The following is a 19868-nucleotide window of genomic DNA, read 5'->3' as shown; positions in this document are numbered from 1 at the left end:
TAAGTAGGTTGGACGTCACAGTACATGCCCAGAGTTGTGAGTAATTTATCATACAATAACACATGTTTCAGTGAAATTACAGAACAACACAAATCAAATCAGATATCTGACAGCAGACCATCTGATGCTCAGACTAAGTGTACTGAGAGTGCTATGTTACTGAAAAATGTCAAAACACTGTTGATGAAGCACCAATGCAATCACTATAATCCTATCTGCAACCAAACACCATTTACTCCCTTGCTTGAATGAGTATTCACAATCTTTTTCAACCTTTCAAAATACTCAACTTTTTTCAACACTCTGTGTGTGTGTGTGTGTGTGTGTGTGTGTGTGTGTGTGTGTGTGTGTGTGTGTGTGCGCGCGCGCGCGCGCGCGCGCGCGCGCGTGGGGCTGTGTGGTGTACGCACGAACTTTTTCTAAGGTATTGCATGTAACACGTTTGGTTAAAGTCAAAGACAATAACATAAATACAATAAGACAAAAAAAAATTATTTAACACACAGTGCTTTTTAGTGGTACATATGAAACTACATGCTTTCAGCATGTGGCACATTCAGAAACACAACAGGTAAATTCCTCAATCTATCCCTTTCTAAATTGAGGGTTAACACTTTTTTTCGCTGAACCTTTCAATTACAGAAGCATAGGGAATAAGAAAGTTTTCCAAGTTTTCAATATATATGTCTTTGCAAATAATTTCTTTCGATTTGGGAATTTTCAGTAAAGATGCACATGAAATGCATTTATCAAGCGACAGACATGGCCTATGGAGCTAAGAAACAATAATAATTAAAGGAGCAGTTTCAGCAGCTGAAGCTTAGAGGGGAAGAGGGCAAACTGACTCTGCACAGATTACTGTTGGTTAGATACACCAGACCCCCCAACTGTAAATGTCAGTTTTCTACCAGTGCATGCAATTTTGTTTAATAAGACTGCAGTTTTTTCCTACTTAAAAATATTACAAGAATACAACGTTCTTAGAAGATCATCAAACATGCAGATAGCTCATACTGACTTCTTTCTAAACAAATACCAAACAAATACGCAAGCCCTCAAATTATATTTTCAGGCAGATTACTGAAATGAACATTTTGGCATATAACATGCAGTGTTCGCTGTTGCTAAACAACGTGAAATGAAAAATAATTGCAATCTTATCAATCACTTTTATTACACAAAAAAAGAAAGAGACAAGTGGAACATGAGCACAATAATACTGCGTTTGAGTACGAACAAGTTACTTCCAAATACAAAATGTGAAACATGTAATATCCATCAGTACTGAGCTACCGTACCGTTACAAGACAAAAATAAAATTTCACACATACAAGCGTAACAAAAGAAAGGTAAAACCAAAAACTGCTGACACTCAAATAAGACATAAACTGCTTACGTAGCTCAAAATATTAAATGCCATAAATAATCTTTCAAATTATCAGCAAAGTTATGAAATGTTTTTAAATTACAGCAAAAATTTACACAAAATATTTTCTCTCTTAGGTAGCTCCACCACTGCTCAGTCAGACTTTCTACCAACGTCAAGTGTAAAACTTAATGCAAATATCTAACATTGTTAACAATAAATATATCCATAACTAATAAACAAAATCACAAGTTCGTGTGCAACAGGTAGCACAAACATGTAGTCAAAAAAATGATGCTAATATAAAGGGGGACACTGCCGCTGGAGCACGGGAGCTTGTGACCGCAGATCTCTTCGGACGAAAACTACCGCACAATGTCTCAGGGCCGATTCTCTTTGCGGAATGAACTGATACGACTTTGCTCTATTGGTCCACAGTAACTCGGACATGAGTACCCACTTGCAGCATCAAGTTTCATAAAACTCATGGAGGTGAAAGAAACACCTCGCATGTTCCCTAACAACTGAGTAGCCTGTGCACAGGTATATACAGAATCCTACGCAAAAATCAAATACGGCACAGATACAATACTGTTTGGGCTACTTCGCTTCAGCTAAAGATGTTTATTGCCTCTCATAAAAGCACAGGCAGAACACAGACAGTTACTGCAAATTTCCTGTCCAAATAAACTGGGGTTCAAATGAATGGCAAGCAAGGGAAACTCAAAATAAGGAGGTGCACAGAAATTGTTATCTCAACCTGCATCACGATATTTGCAGCAGCCTGTATTTCTTTCGACACAATTAAAACGAATTATTTTTGTTTATTTCTAGGCGGTAGCTGAAATGTAGTGAAAGATAAAACACAAAAGATCATTGTTGGCAAGCATCTAGCCTATTACCTGGTTGCACATCAGAACACATCTATTACGGAACAGACGTATCCGACGCCGATATATTTGCACGGCTATACAGCTTGACAACTGCCTGTGGGACTCTGCACATTTACAGGCTCCGCACGGGTACCAGTTCAAATGCATTTAGTGAGCTTCTGTCATATAACCCTAAAACCCTACAATCCAAGTCTTTGGTGCTGTTATACTGACAGATACCTCTAATGATATGCTTCCATTACAGATTAATGTCACACAAATAGGTGTCATCCATAACTTGGCGTTATCCCTTATAGGAGAAGAGTGGAAAAAAACAAACTGCGTGCCACACCGTCAAACCGAACCGATACCTTACAACCACACCAGCAACATACAGCCACAGCTTCTTTTGCTCTCCGGGCAGTGTGGAAAACCAAACTTCTGAAATGATTTAGCACACAGCCTGCACCCCTTCTGAGATGCAAGCTGTACTCGTGCAATCCGGCGTACGACAGTAAGACGTACGGGCCTATCGCTCGACCGACTGGCGAAGCGTCGCACACCCCAAAAAGCGACGGTGAATGACGTGACGTCACGTGGAAGGTGGGAATTTGTCATTCAGTCAGAAAAAAGTTTCTCTCCACAAGTTCGCAGTGAGCACAATTGTAAAGATAATCTGAGTCTTACAGATAACGCCACCCCGCCTTCTCTCCCCCCCATCTGGTCCGAATGTTCCTTTTAAAAATCACTAGTTCTTCACTTGCTCCCGAGAACGGCCGTTCCACCTCTCGTGCGGCAGTGGTCGTCGTAATCTCCGCCCCCGCGACTATGTCGGGGGTGGCGGCGGCCGGCTCCGGAAGCCTCCGGAAACCGGGGGGGCAGCAAAAGAGAGGCCCGGCGTGCACCACTCTCCGCCGGCAGCCGCCGTCTGTCAGACCTTGTGGTGGCGCATCTCGAACGCGTTGCTGCGGCCACCGTACGCGCCCGCGTACATGTCGGCTCCGCGGCTGTAGTTGGCCGGTGGGGCGGAGGCTGCAAAAACGAGATAGGACGTTATTAATCTCTAAGTCTGTGTCCCTGCACTTTTTGTCATGCACAACATTAAAGGATGTGGTCAGGGAAGCAATTCACAAACACAGTACAGAAAAAAAAAAATGCAAAACTGACATCCCAAGGTACAAGAGGACAACAAAGTGAATGCTCTCAAACTTTTGACAAAGTTCCCTCTCTGCTAGATCGAGGCCGTACAAAAATTTCACAATAAAGCAATATAAATGGCTGATACAACACTCATGTTTCAATATAAAAAGAATTTCGCTATACAAATAATGTTTCAAAGTTTATCTACTTCTGCAAGTGGTGATATCTCTATCGAAAATGTTTATTTTAATTTTTAAGATTGTGACTGTACTCTCACATCTGATATGAGAAGTGTTGATTTTAGTGGTTAATATTGCAACTTTGTGTCCTTTTATTTGATTACACTACTGTTATGTACACATTAAAAGTGTATTCCATAGAACAGGGTTATTCCAACTGATGTACCCCATTTTCAAAAATTCGTATGTATTCAAGTACAAATTCAAAATAAACAAGCTTTACACCAATGAAAAGAGAAAGTTTCAAAGTTTTTGGTGGGCGGCTGTGGGCAGGCGGCGACGGTTCCAGAAGCGGCCGGTAGAGTTCGCGCGACAATAGAACCACCATTCTGTTTCACTGTCAGTTGTGAGAGTGATGGCGACTGTGGAGCACAAGGTTTTCTGCGTTCTTGAGTTCGTGAGAGAACACAGATATAAAATGTATTGAAGTTTGCAAGCTTCTGGAGCCAGTCACTCCTTCTTCTGGCAGAAGGGTCGAAGGGGAAGGAAGAGCAATGAAGGAAATGGACTGTTGAGGTTTACAAAAAGGGGGTAGAATTTGGAAAAGTCACCCAGAACCCCCCGTCAGGGGAGACTTACAGGATACGATAAGAAAGAAAGACTCTACACAGTGTAATGTTTGCGACTGACCTTCACTGACAATAAGATCAATGTCAAGGAAAAGCGGCAGGGGATTTAGAATATAACCATGTGAAATTTAATTTGGAGAATGTATTTAGAGATTTCAAGAACTTTAACATGGCAGCCTCACCCTGAGTCCATGAAGGTGTCAATGTGTCTAAATCAGACCATGTTCTGAAGCTTATGGAATCCAGGAAAGTCTCCTCCAAGTGATCCATGAAGAGACTGGCATAGGAAAGAGGCATCCTAGTTTCCATGGCTGTGCCCTAGATCTGTTTGTATGTCTGTCACTCAAAGGTAAAATATATGTTGTTAAGTATAAAGGTGATTAAGGTGAGCAAGAAATATGTCATATATTTGGAGAAATGTTCAGCAGCAGACAGCCCATGTACAGGCTTATTACAAATGATTGAAGCGATTTCACAGCTCTACAATAACTTTATTATTTGAGATACTTTCACAATGCTTTGCACACACATACAAAAACTCAAAAAGTTTTTTTAGGCATTGACAAATGTTCGATACGTGCCCCTTTAGTGATTCGGCAGACATCAAGCCGATAATCAAGTTCCTCCCACAGTCGGCGCAGCATGTCCCCATCAATGAGTTCGAAAGCATCGATGCGAGCTCGCAGTTCTGGCACGTTTCTTGGTAAAGGAGGTTTAAACACTGAACCTTTCACATAACCCCACAGAAAGAAATCGCATGGGGTTAAGTCGGGAGAGTGTGGAGGCCATGACACGAATTGCTGATCGTGATCTCCACCACGACCGAACCATCGGTTTTCCAATCTCCTGTTTAAGAAATACCGAACATCACGATGGAAGTGCGGTGGAGCACCATCCTGTTGAAAGATGAAGTCGGCGCTGTCGGTCTCCAGTTGTGGCATGAGCCAATTTTCCAGCATGTCCAGATACACGTGTCCTGTAACGTTTTTTTTTGCAGAAGAAAAAGGGGGCGTAAACTTTAAACCGTGAGATTGCACAAAACACGTTAACTTTTGGTGGACTGCGAATTTGCTGCACGAATGTGTAAGGATTCTCTACCGCCCAGACTCACACATTGTGTCTGTTCACTTCACCATTAAGAAAAAATGTTGCTTCATCACTGAAAACAGGTTTCGCACTGAACGCATCCTCTTCCATGAGCTGTTGCAACCGCGCCGAAAATTCAAAGCGTGTGACTTTGTCATCGGGTGTCAGGGCTTGTAGCAATTGTAAACGGTAAGGCTTCTGCTTTAGCCTTTTCCGTAAGATTTTCCAAACCGTCGGCTGTGGTACGTTTAGCTCCCTGCTCGCTTTATTCGTCGACTTCCGCGGGCTACGCGTGAAACTTGCCCGCACGCGTTCAACCGTTTCTTCGCTCACTGCAGGCCAACCCGTTGATTTCCCCTTACAGAGGCATCCAGAAGCTTTAAACTGCACATACCATCACCGAATCGAGTTAGCAGTTGGTGGATCTTTGTCGAACTTCGTCCTGAAGTGTCGTTCCACTGTTACGACTGACTGATGTGAGTGCATTTCAAGCACGACATACGCTTTCTCGGCTCCTGTCGCCATTTTGTCTCACTGCGCTCTCGAGCGCTCTGGCGGCAGAAACCTGAAGTGCGGCTTCAGCCGAACAAAACTTTATGAGTTTTTCTACGTATCTGTAGTGTGTCGTGACCATATGTCAATGAATGGAGCTACAGTGAATTTATGAAATCGCTTCAGTCATTTGTAATAGCCCTGTACATGGGGGATGTTGGTATAGAGGGAGGTGGCACCACTGGTGACAAGCAAAGTGTGCAATGGGAGTGGGATCGGCACAGAGTTCGGAACTCTAGGAAATGGCTGCTGTCTTTAATATAGGAAGGAAGTCTATGGGTTGCAGGGGTTGGTCGATCATGGCAGATATACGCTTGGTGGGTGCTGATCTTGATGGCATAAGCTGTACCTGGAGGTGCCATGCAGCTGGCATACATATTCCCACTGGTAAAGTAGCACAGTGGTAGATCCATGCCCACTGGGGGGATGATGATGGAATCATCGACTTTTAGGGAACAAAGAGCCTGGAGTTCTGTAGATGACAGTTTAGGATCATGTTGTAGAGACCTGAGAAAGGATTGTGATGCAGTGCTGGATATGAGAAATTCTTGTAAGGCTCGTAAGGGATGCTTTTGATGTCGCGGCGGTGGATCAAGTTGGGATCGTGGTCAAAACTGTCCAAGGCAAGGTTCAATGTCAGGTTTGCTGTTGGTTTTGGGATTTGGTTGCAAAGTGATAGTCCCAGTTGACATTACATGTGAAGGAAAGTAGGTCCTTCACCCAAGTGGTATGATTAAATGCAGGTTTACGGCTGAAAGGGAGACCCTAGGATAATGCAGATAATTTAGGGGAGGGGTGGGGGAGGGAGGCTGCTTCAGATGTGAGGTTGGGAACACTGTACTGTCATGACAGGTTCTTGTGATCTCGAGTTGTTATTGATCGGTCAGGCAGTGGTGAAGGTTGCGGGATGTGAAGGAGGTTGGACAAGCTTGGTTTCTAGGAGAGGAGTGGGGAGCTGCAGAGGGGCAGGAAGGGATCACCACTGTTGTAGTTTACGAGAAGATGGGCAGCTTTTTTAGGTGAAGTCTGGCATGTTGTTGCAGCCTGATGTTGGCTTGGTGGATGATATCATCCAAGGAAACAAGAGGGGCAGGTAAGTGCAAGATTTTGTACAAGAAGAGAAGCCTGGTGGAGTGGAAATTGGCAGATAAGGCCTTTAGTTTAAGGATTAGCTTGATAAATGCGAGAGATTGCTGTATTTGAAACTGTAAAAGAGGCTGATGTAGACCAGTATTACGTCCCGAAACAGGAACTTTCAATGTTAGGCCTTTGGGAGTAATTCCCAGGGATAAGCATGTTTCAGGAAACAGGATGTGGGAACTTAGTTTTGATAGTGCAAAAGCATGTTTTTGAAAGGAATGGATGTCATATGGGATGGGATTCACCATGGCAAGAGATGAGGGTTTGGAGTGCTAGAGATGGTGGGAGTGGCAAAAAGGAGAAGCAGAGAGTGGAAGAATGTAGAAAAGCGAAAGAAAAGCAAGGAAAAAGGTTGGGAAAATCAGAAAAATTCATACAAAAATTGTGGGAACAGACAAGGGTTGACAAGAGGTAATAAGTGGGTGAGAATTTCTCAGCAGAGAAGTGGCCTATATGATACAGAAACTATGATTTGGAAAACAAAATTACATTGGGAAAGTCGTGAAACTAGACAAAATTTAAAAAACTAGGGAAACAAAGGAGGAAGTCATTGAAGAAAATGTAATCTACTGTGTTTGACACAAATAGGAGACAACAGTGAAAATCAATCACAGCTGCAGTCTGACAAAAAACAAACATACAACATACAAAAAAGTGAAAGTATCATGTATAAGCAAGGTAAGTGGAGAGTGGGAAAGAAAACAGGTGTAAAATTTGCAATTTAACACGTCATTGTGCGTCCTATGATGCAAGATGCTGTACAATATGGATCTTGCACAGATACCATTTGAGAATGGTTCAAAGCACCTTTCGTACAGTGGACCATGGTATGTTCAACTGTCATGACACAGCAAGCACACTGCCTGACGATCAGGAATTGCACACAGTGTTGTCTGCCGCAGCAACAGCAATTTCATCAACCATTTGTGGTGCAACCAGTCATCAGCTTCCCAGAGCAATACCCAGTTCTCCAGTCGATTCGAACTTCCTTCTTCATGCTCTGCACGGAGAAAGAGGACCCTTCCATAGCCCTTTCAGCTGATGATATTCTCGAAGTGCAGCTGCAGCATTACTGTTGTTTTGGTAACAGAGCTTCACCAACAATCCAATAATGCCCTGCTCCTTTTGTCCAAGCTCATGTTGACACGTCAATAAGTGCACTGCGACTGGTCAGGTGTCTGAGACTATGACCGATCACAGCACCTGAACGGAAGTTCAGAGGCGGGCTGCTAGATACGTTACCAGTAGGTTTGAACACTATGTAAGTTTATGGAAATGCTTTGTGAAATCAAATGGGAATCCCTGAATGGAAGGTGATGTTCTTTTGAAGAAACACTGTTGAGAAAATTTAGTTGGAACTGGATGGTGGTGCTGTGACACATGGAAATCTGGACAATAATGTCACCAAGTTTGGTATTCTTATGGTAATTAGTTTCCATATTATAATGTATTAAATAAGGGAAGTTTAATTATAACCACATGGTACATACATGATTTGGCAGACAAGGTGGGCAGCAATCTGTAGTTGTTTGCTGGTGATGCTGTGGTGTGCGGTAAGGTATCAAAGTTGAGTGACTATACGAAGATACAAGAGACTTAGACAAAATTTCTAGTTGGTGCGATGATGGCGGCTAACCCTAAATGCAGAAAAATGTGAGTTAATGTGGATCAGTAGGAAGATCGAACCTGTAATGTTCAGATATAGTATTACTAGTGTCCTGCTTATCACAGCCAAGTCATTTAAATATCTGGGCATAACTCTAGCATCTGGTGAGCAAGATGTATGAAACAGGCGAAATACCCTCAGACTTCAAGAAGAATATAATAATTCCAATCCCAAAGAAAGCAGCTGTTGACAGATGTGAGAATTACCGAACAATCAGTTTAATAAGCCACAGCTGCAAAATACTAACATGAATTGTTTACAGACGAATGGAAAAACTAGTAGAAGCCAACCTCGGGGAAGATCAGTTTGGATTCTGTAGAAATACTGGAACATGTGAGGCAATACTGACCTTACGACTTATCTTAGAAGAAAGATTAAGGAAAGGCAAACCTACGTTTCTAGCATTTGTAGACTTGCAGAAAGCTTTTGACAATGTTGACTGGAATACTCTCTTTCAAATTCTAAAGGTGGCAGGGGTAAAATACAGGTAGCGAAAGGCTATTTACAATTTGTACAGAAACCAGATGGCAGTTATAAGATTCGAGGGACATGAAAGGGAAACAGTGGTTGGGAAGGGAGTAAGACAGGGTTGTAACCTCTCCCCGATGTTATTCAATCTGTATATTGAGCAAGCAGTAAAGGAAACAAAAGAAAAATTCGGAGTAGGTATTAAAATCCATGGAGAAGAAATAAAAACTTTGAGGTTCGCCGATGACATTGTAATTCTGTCAGAGACAGCAAAGGACTTGGAAGAGCAGTTGAACGGAATGGATGGTGTCTTGAAGGGAGGATATAAGATGAACATCAACAAAAGCAAAACGAGGATAATGGAATCTAGTCGAATTAAGTTGGGTGATGTTGAGGGTATTAGATTAGGAAATGAGACACTTAAAGTAGTAAAGGAGTTTTGCTATTTGGGGAGCAAAATAACTGATGATGGTCGTAGTAGAGAGGATATAAAATGTAGACTGGCAATGGCAAGGAAAGCGTTTCTGAAGAAGAGAAATTTGTTAACATCAAGTATAGATTTAAGTGTCAGGAAGTCTTTTCTGAAAGTATTTGTATGGAGTGTAGCCATGTATGGAAGTGAAACATGGACGATAAATAGTTTGGACAAGAAGAGAATAGAAGCTTTCGAAATGTGGTGCTACAGAAGAATGCTGAAGATTAGGTGGGTAGATCACATAACTAATGAGGAGGTACTGAATAGGATTGGGGAGAAGAGGAGTTTGTGGCACAACTTGACCAGAAGAAGGGATCGGTTGGTAGGACATGTTCTGAGACATCAGGGGATCACCAATTTAGTATTGGGGGGCAGCGTGGGGGGTAAAAATCGTAGAGGGAGACCAAGAGATGGATACACTAAGCAGATTCAGAAGGATGTAGGTTGCAGTAGGTACTGGGAGATGAAGAAGCTTGCACAGGATAGAGTAGCATGGAGAGCTGCATCAAACCAGTCACAGGACTGAAGACCACAACAACAACAACAACGTTGCAAGCAAAATGCGACGGAATGAGCATGTGAGAACTGTGGTAGGGAAGGTGAATTTTTGACTTTGGTTTATTGGGAGGATTTTACGAAAAAAAGGTTCACCTGTACAGGACACTGATGTACCTATTCTTGACTACTGCTTGAGTGTTTGAGATCTGTAGTAGATTTGATTGAAGGAAGACATTGAAGCAGTTCAGAGGTGGGCTGCTAGATCTCTTATAGGTGGTTTGAACACCATGTAAGTTTATGGAAATGCTTTGGGAAATGGAATGGGAATCCCTGGATGGAAGGCGATGTTCTTTTACTGTTGAGAAAATTTAGAGAACAGGAATCGGAAGCTGACTGCTGAACAATTCTACGGCCACCGACATACACTGTGCGTAAGGACCACAAGGGTAAGATATGAGAAATCGGGTCTCATACAGAGGCATATAGACGGTCGTTTTTCCATTGCTCTATTTGCGAGTGGAACAGGAAACGAAATGAGTAGTAGTGGTACAAGGTACCCTCTGCCACCCACCGTACAGTGGCTAGCAAAGTATCTATATAGATATAGAGATGTAAATGTAGATGTAGATGTAGAAACAAATGGACACTTGGCTTTATACATATAGATTATTTAAAACTTTTTCATACAGCTGAATGTCCTGTAAATAGCAAGTTAGTTATACCACTCCATTTACAAAGTTATGACAGTTTGGAATTTCATGTATACACATTCCCATCCTGTTAAAACTATAATTTGCAATGCATAAAGGTAATAATTCACTCGTGAAATACAGTTTTGTGAATTTAATAAGTAGAAATTACTGAAATTGTAAATGGTGTAGTAGATAATAATATTTCACATAAGACAGTAAACATTGTAACTTAAAAGTAAAAGTCTCTGTAAATGGTGTTAATTAAAATAATCAGGTACTTCAGCAAGAATTTGCATGTTTCAAAAATAACTGATCAATAAAATATTTTACAATATTTTGTGTGAAAAATAAAATTATAAAATTTTTTACATGGCTGGAGCAACGAGAAGAAAATCAGAGTATATTAAAAATCTGACTAGTATGCTTAAGTTTTTATGAATATGTAATTTTTATTAACTTTACAAAAACATCTTCTGTAATAACCTCTCCAGTCCTTTTCCTTCACCCCTCTCTCTTCCCCTTCAACTCTTCTGCCAGACGAAAGAGCCACTGGCTCTGAAAGCTTGTAAACATTTTTTATCAATCTATTTACACTGTAATAAGGAGTTTGGCTTCAGGGATAACTATGTTCTTTTATAAGGACCTGTGCAAGACCAAGCAGGTTGTGGTTGTGGTTGTTGTTGTTAGTCATACAGTTATGCATTACATACTTCTTGTATTTTGTAGTCAACTGCAGTGTGGAAGACTGGATTTGGATTTATCAGTACAATTAAAATGGAATCAATGATCTCCAAAAATTTTGTATTCATTTGATTCATCTGGAAAGAGCAAATTGAAAAATGTATACAAACACTGTGACATTATTATTTCACAATCAAGAACCTAGGAAGACAAGCATTAATGTTATTTTTGTTCTAGCGACATCAAAGTAACTAGTAGCATGGGTTGATACATCTTTGGTTGATGTGTCAACTAAATCACCAGAAAACTAGCACTATAATTAACATTTTTGAGAATGTCAGATACTTTTCCGTTACACTAATTGGCTAGAACTGTTGTATTAGCACACACAGTTTCCAAACAAAAATGTTTTACATTTTAATTTCACTTGGTTTAAGGGCTCCTGGGGTAACCCATGATTAGTTTCTCCATGTTCAGAGAGTGTGCTGACGCTGCAACTGTTTGTTTAATTAATTAAAATCATTACAGTTGCTGCTGACAATTTTACTGGGTCAACTACCAGTTATGGCCTTTACGTTAGGCCATTTTCAAGTGGTTCTCAAAACCAACTTCAAATAATTTAAAAAAAGAAAAGAAAGATTCATAACCACTTGAAAATGGTCTAAAGTAAAGGCCAACACCGGTAGTGAACTCAATAAGTTCTCAACAACAACTGGATCAGTTTCCATTAAAATAAGATGTCAGGTGGAAGTACTACTCCGATACGAAGAGATCGCTACAGGAGACGAAGTCGAGGTAGACCGACTGACTGACGACCCGAGAATAAATGGTAACAATATTAATTTGTACTATGGGCTACTGGAAGCACAAGTACGTAGGTTAGGGAGCTCCTGGCTTACCTTTGGGAGCATAGTACTGACCTCTCCCCTCCCCGTAGCCGTGGGCAGGGGCTCGGGAGTGGCCCGAGGGACCCGACCGCAGTTGCGCCGGGTGGTGCGAGCCGACCGGCAGGCCCGCTGGGGGTCCCCTCTGCAACACAGAAGACAGAGCTACAGGCTCCACATTTCATAACGAGGCAACACACCGCCTCCAGTCTAGACTCTAGAAAAGTTTGCATTCTGCTCTAAACTAATTTTGTATAACTTATATTACAAACAAAGATTCCATGACTTACCAAACGGGAAAGCGCTGGTAGACAGACACGATAAAAAAACACACAAACACACACACAAAATTTCAAGCTTTCGCAACCAACGGTTGCTTCGTCAGGAAAGAGGGAAGGAGAGGGAAAGACGAAAGGATGTGGGTTTTAAGGGAGAGGGTAAGGAGTCATTCCAATCCCGGGAGCAGAAAGACTTACCTTAGGGGGGGAAAAAGGACAGGTATACACTCGCACACACACACATATCCATCCACACATATACAGACACAACCAGCCTTTAAATATGCCTGCTTGTGTCTGTATATGTGTGGATGGATATATGTGTGTGTGTGTGTGTGTGTGTGTGTGTGTGTGTGTGTGTGTGTGTGTGTGTGCGTGCGTGCGTGCGTGCGTGCGTGCGTGCGTGTGTGTGTGTACGAGTGTATACCTGTCCTTTTTTCCCCCTAAGGTAAGTCTTTCCGCTCCCGGGATTGGAATGACTCCTTACTCTCTCCCTTAAAACCCACATCCTTTCGTCTTTCCCTCTCCTTCTCTCTTTCCTGACGAAGCAACCGTTGGTTGCGAAAGCTTGAAATTTTGTGTGTGTGTTTTTTTATCGTGTCTATCTACCAGCGCTTTCCCGTTTGGTAAGTCATGGAATCTTTGTTTTTAATATATTTTTCCCATGTGGAATGCTTCTTTCTATTTTATTTGTATAGCTTATGACATACATTCAGTGAACAGCAGGAGTACTGAAGTCATAGAAAAACACACACACACACACACACACACACACACACAGAAAACCAGAAAAGTTCTCAATCTCTTTCACATGCCTTTTGATGACTCTGCACATCCAGTATTTTGCAGGACAATGCTCAAGCACGTACAGTACAAACTGTTACTGATATGTTTGACTGATGGGGCTGCTAAGTACTATACCACCTACTGCACTCCACTGACTTAAGCCCTCGTGAGTTGAACTCTATTTCTAAACTAAAGGAAACACGTCACGGCATTCACTTCAGAAATGCTACAAATTCATCGCGCAACAGACCATACCGCCCGAACTGTCAACACAACTGGCACTGCAAAGAGTGTCCCACGACTTCCACATCACTGGCCACGGGTTATACACAATGCTGGTGACTACTTTGTAGGTCAGTAAAACTTTGAAGCACGTATATATTTTGTAAAAGCTGTAAATAAATAGTTGCCACTATTAAAATTCCAACCCTTGTACTTTGAACAAACTTTGAGAGTTCAAATAGGAAGTACTAGATCATCCACCCTATAGCCCCAGTTTGGTGCCTAGCGATTACTGTCTCTTCGTTCACATGAGGAAGTGGCTTGGCTAGACATGGTTTGGCAATGACAAGAGTAGAAAAGCAGTGTTGTAGGTTGCTGTCAGTCACAAGCAGCAGAATTTTATAACTGCAGACTTTCAAAACTTGTCAAATTCTACAACAAATGTCTCAATGTGGCTGGAAACTAAGTGGAAAAATAACTTAGTAGGTGTAGTTTCACAGTTTCATAAGACAATTTCTGTAACTTCCCTCACTTTTTTTTTAATAAATGGGAGTTACTCTATGAATAGCACTCATATATAACATATACTGAGGAAATTGGCAAGCATTACACCACGTACACCTTGACCGAACACTATCAAAGTAATACTCTAGTATATGCGTGCCCTGCATACCTGCAAGATTCATTGATTAAACTGTCATACTTATGTGAGCATACTGTCTGTATTTTCAGTACAGAAAAAAGCCATTATTCAGATGATGAATGGTGTGACTACATAATGGCTATTTGGTGCATCTAACAATGCTGGAACTTTTCATTTAGAGAGCATACCCAAAGGATGAGCATAGGCAGCTTATTCCCACCTTTCACACTTTGTGAAAGACCGAATCACTGACACGTGGACACAGGAGCGTCATACGGGCGCAAAGACAGTTGGCTGCAGTGCAGTGACAGCAGAATGAGTAGTGATGAAATGGACTCGGGACATCAGTGTAACCAGAAAAATAGGCACGCGTCCTTCGAAAAGAAGTATGCCACGACAAAAGCATAGGAGTCTTTGACTAGCTCTGACAAACAGACAGATGACAATAACTGAAATCTGGGCACAGCGTACAGGCAGAGAGTCACCAACACCTGGAAACTGGGTTGAGATGTTGAGTTTCCACGTGTCATCTGTCACTGACTAAAAAGACTTGCACACAGTTCAAATCCAAAATGAACTGGAACATTACATGACCTTCTGTCATATTCACAAATGAGTCTGACTTATGTCTGTGGCAGGCAGATTGACACAACCATCTCTGTAGACAACCTGGTGAAAGGTCACAGGAAGCAGTAATTCTCAAGATCCGAACCTCTCCAACCCCTTGAGTAACGGTGTGGATGAGACAAAAGAACTGATTTGGTAACTGTTAATGGATGCCGAATGTTTGCCAGTATGCGGAAAGTATGGTAAACCCCACTGTCGTAATCTTCACAATCAGGCTACCGACTGATAATATTCCAGCAGGATAATGAAGGACCCCAAACCACAAATAACTTGAAGACTGTAGCGACCCTTGAACTGCTTGTTTGGTTACCTGATTTATCATTCACAGAGGACTTGGAGGACGTGATGGGAAGACGCATGCTTTCATACTGGGATCCAACCAGCAGTCTTCATGATCTTACATTGTTTATGTTTCAGGCATGGCAAGAAAAACTGCTTCACCAAGTTTCGCAGCTGTCGAACTGGTGCATCATAGCATAAAACTTTACACTTCTGTCAGTGTATATTCTGTCTTGCAAAACCATTTCTTAATTTACAGACAACTGAGTAGTTACGAACGAGTGAACGACATTCATTGATAAACGGGATTTTGCAAGAAGCACAAGTGAGGAATTTGTACTGGAGAATTATGCCCATGTCATCAGGTGGATTTATGTCAATAAGGCATCAATGATATGTAAGTATGACTTTTTTAAGCAACACAGAGCACTGACATTCAGTGGTCACAAGCTGGTTTTTCAGTTATAATCACATCACATACACTTTGTATGGCAACTCAAATATACAGTATATAATGTAAATATGACAAACTGTGGCCTGTGACAGGTTGCCCACAAAATTCATACATATTAAGTGTTGACGCCTTCCTGACTGACATATACCTGATATAAGTACAATCCTTCAAAATGCATAGAGGGAAATTAATAAATGTTACTACCTTCAGACAATTGTATTTTTAACTGACTAAAAGTCCACAGACTGTCCATATTTCAGTTTCTTACATTGAAAACTGAAACAAAGATAATCAGTGAACATCCAAACATATTACAGAAAGGCATGTATGCATGTAAATGTTTGTGTATTTTCCACATCTCCTCCTAAACCACTGGATCAATTTCAATCAAACTTGGTACACATATCCCTTACTGTCCAGCAACAACTTCTGTGGGGGTAAGAGCTATCTACCTACCATAGTTCAGGAGATATGATGCTACAAACAATGAGATGTGTGAAAAATTGCAGCACTGTGCATGCCGTTTGAACTTATTAACTCTATTTGCAACACATTTTGCAAAATGTATGCACACGACGTTGAATGTACCTACACAAGTCTATCTTTGTATGACACACATTTTAAGAGATATGACATCATAAACACTGAGATGCGTGGAAAAATGCCGCACCATGCATGAAGTTTTGATACACTTATTCTTTTCTACTAAGACACTCCTACAGTTGACTCAACTTAAGAAAATTTTTGACACCTAACAGCACTTTTGACAGCTTTTAACCATGAAGTGCAAATGGCTGTAGGCAGAAACACGAGCCGTCTGTAGAGCAATGAAGAGGCATCGTCACAGAGATGTTTAGAAAATCGTGTGCAGACACACAAAGCAGCTACACCCAGCTTACAGAAACCATTGAGAATCACGTCACACCAAGTCTATTGCAAGAGTACATGTAAGGTTTTGTTTCTTATAGAAATTGGTAAAATGAATACCCCAGCAATGCCAGATTTTCAGCTAATTTCTTTATAAAACATACAAGGGTCATTCCAATCAAAACATACAACATATTTCAAAAATTCAACTTTCATTCTGCATCTTTGCTATTCATTGGGGGTCACTGAAACATTCTTCCCATTTGTATTCAAATCATCAGTGTAGCAAATACACCAAAACCAAACAAACACTGCTGAATGAGAACAACACATTAAGAGAATAAATAGTCTTTAGTATCCACAATAAAGCATTTTCCACAATAAAGTATTTAAGAGCTAACAACTAATGTCCCCAATTTCTCAAGGAGGATCTTAAATGTCACAGATGAAATATATGACAATACAAGTATATATGAAGTGTGCCAAATGCAGAACAATGCTGACTCACCATTCTTCTAAGTGTGCTCATGGGGTGACGCAGTGTTTCGCTAAAGCGTCGGGCAGGTGGCTTCTTTGGATTCGATGAGGGTGTGTGGACAGCACAGCACTTTATGAACAGTCCCATGAAGATGATGAACGCTACGCCCATCAACAGAACTGCCCACCAGTATTCCTGCAAGAAAATACAGTTGAAGATTTTGGAGTGTTCAGCCTTATGCAGCTACTAACTATTGTGTTTTTGCACTTCATGTAATGGTGTTCAGGACAGACCGTTTCATCGGCTGTTGTAAATTTATATCAGAATCAGGATCACAGTTTTACTATCTCGTAACATATAGGCATAAGTCACTGATTTAGGTAATTGAGACATATACAGTATTGAATAAACCCAATTCATCACAATTTACAACTATCAGTGCATGTTTTATTACATTCCTCTGCAGAGACAGCTTTATCGACACTGAAAAATTCTACAAGTCAATAATAACATCTTTGCAAAAGGATGACATCTAATTTTTCTTTCAGCAACATGAAATTTTCTTTTCATTGCTTTTAGTATCAAACATATGTTGAAAATGGTTCCTTATTGATAATTAATTATTAATATTTATGACTTGTAGTATATAAAAATAAACAGTTCACAAATTTAAATATGTGGAATAGTTAAAATATATAGATCCCTAAATAGCAGTTGGCATGAATAATTTGACTTAATATTAAATATATTTCTAATAATAACTTTTTTCAGTAACAGTAGTCTGTTCTCACTAATTGCATTACCCTAGAAGATTATTCCTTATCTTACAAAAGACCCAAAGTAGCTCTGATAAACAACTTTCTTAGTCACTTGAGTACTACAGTATAGTCAATGTGAATGCAAGATTGTTTAAGTTGTTTGCCAAGTAGCTTATGTAGGAAGATGATAATTCTCCCTCTCTTTCTACAACTAACCACAGGAATTTGACAGAATATGCATACCTAAGTTCCTGATTTCACTTTGTTCAGTTAGTTTTAAACTGTATTTGTTGAGCCTTTATCCTGTTTTAATTTCACCGATATTCTAAGCTGTCTGGTTCTCTTTTTTTCCACTTGCAATTCATGCAGATCTTTCAACTACTGAGTCAAATATTGTATTTACAGGCAAATTGTTTTTATAAAATGAAAACAGGATTGAAACTGCAAGGAATACTATGGTATTTCCTGTGAAATAATTTTCCAGCCTGAGAAAGAATTTCCGGTACCTGTCAGGTACTAAATCAAAAGCAGTATCATTCATTCTATATCTTTCTAATTTATAGAGCAGTGGAGGGTGGATGACACAGTGAAAAAACATTTGTTGGGTCACAGCAAATTTCTGTGACAAACATTCATTTAATAAAATGTAATTTCTGTACAACTGTTTTTGTTATAAACAATGGGTCAAAGAGAACATGTACCGTAACACACACAAAAATCAAACTCGTGTGTGACCTACAATTCCTCAAAGTTTGCTGGCAAAAATACTGTATATCAACACTTGTCACACGGTATTATGAAAAGCTAAACGGCACATACAATAGTAAAAATAGGAGAGTCAAAGAGTGAGACACAGGGCCTCTTCCCACAGCTATAATGAGAGCCAATCAGCAGCTATGAAAGGGTATGTCTATCTTTTTCTCCCTCCTCATAGTCGCCTTTTATGGGAATCATTTTTATTCCACTCTGGTCATTCTCAACAATTAACTCCCCATAATCCAGTGAGTGGGTTACGACAGTGTAATTTCCAAACAATAATATGTTGCAGCAGAGCAACAAAGTTTTAATTAAATACATGTACAAAGAGTAGTGAAATATTTTGATAGATAACTCATGCCAACTGAAACTACCTATACTGAATGTCACCTTTATCCCACGACATCATGGTTGTGTGGCATATGACATCATATATGCATGAACAGATAGAGAAGAGAACAAACTACTGACAATATATTTTTGCATCTATATTATTTTTTCGAATATAGGTTGTAGTGTAGCCCTTGGTCTAGCTAGGGCTGAAATGTGACAATTTGATTGTGAGCTGGCAAAGTGGTATCAAAGCTTTCAGTTACTCTGATAATTCTATTGTGAATGAACTAATTATTCCTAGTACTTTTCTAATAATATGTGGTCAATGCAGAAAGTTATGTACAACTGGACGGTATTTTATTGATAGGAAGGTAAATCAGAAGAGATAATTTTGTACGGATACCCACCGTGATCCACTGAGCAACAGTGAGCAACGTCTCCTTATTGAAGAGGAGATTCTTGAGCCGAGCCAGCGGCCCCTCAGCATCCACAGCTCTGCACTTGTAGAACACATCACAGTAGCCCTATGGCAAAAAATAAAAATACTGACATGCTTATAAAATTATTAAGGGAGCAGATTTATCAATATGTGTCAAGATATACCAAATAATTACATACCTATTTGGATATCATTTAGAACATTGTCTGGAAGACAAAAAAATGCAAATCATGTCCATTAGTTCAATTATTTACAGTTGTAGATGGGGGAAGACATAGTTCAGCTGACATTGCTCTAATGCGGTGTTTATCTGACAGTTTTCCACAAAAATTTAATGTGCTACAATACAGCAGTAAATGTGAATGAAGGGTAAAGGTTTAATGTTCATTGATAATGTGGTGACTAGAGATGAAGCTTAAGCTTGCACTGAAGAAGGACAGGGAAGGAAAACAGTAACGCCCTTTGAAAGGAACCATCCCAAAATCTGTGATTCAGGAAAATCAAGAAAAATGAAAATTTGGGTGGCTAGATGGGGGATATGAAGCACTGTCCTCTGGAATAGGAGACCAGTGTGCCAACAACTGTGCTCTTTGGCTTGTCAGACTATTTAAGTCTCTCAA

The 19868-nt window shown here is 40.4% G+C and overlaps 1 protein-coding gene across 2 annotated transcripts in view; it reads right to left on the bottom strand.

Moving 5' to 3' along the window:
* Positions 1–1149: 1149 nt before the first annotated feature.
* LOC126215333 (disintegrin and metalloproteinase domain-containing protein 10) overlaps positions 1150–19868 on the bottom strand; it is a 545912-nt gene continuing 527193 nt past the window's right edge. The window contains exons 12-15 of one of the 2 annotated variants that reach the window (XM_049942016.1): positions 19217–19333; positions 16993–17157; positions 12344–12473; positions 1150–3270 (exon numbers count right to left, since the gene is read on the bottom strand). In XM_049942016.1, coding sequence (XP_049797973.1) covers positions 3170–3270; positions 12344–12473; positions 16993–17157; positions 19217–19333 — 513 coding nt within the window. In that variant the 3' untranslated portion in view covers positions 1150–3169. The remainder of the gene's footprint in view (positions 3271–12343; positions 12474–16992; positions 17158–19216; positions 19334–19868) is intronic. The other variant, XM_049942017.1, reaches the window with a different exon arrangement.

Source organism: Schistocerca nitens, chromosome 12 (assembly GCF_023898315.1).
Source record: "Schistocerca nitens isolate TAMUIC-IGC-003100 chromosome 12, iqSchNite1.1, whole genome shotgun sequence".
NCBI classification, from domain to species: domain Eukaryota; kingdom Metazoa; phylum Arthropoda; class Insecta; order Orthoptera; family Acrididae; genus Schistocerca; species Schistocerca nitens.
This window is presented reverse-complemented; position numbering and strand designations above follow the sequence as displayed.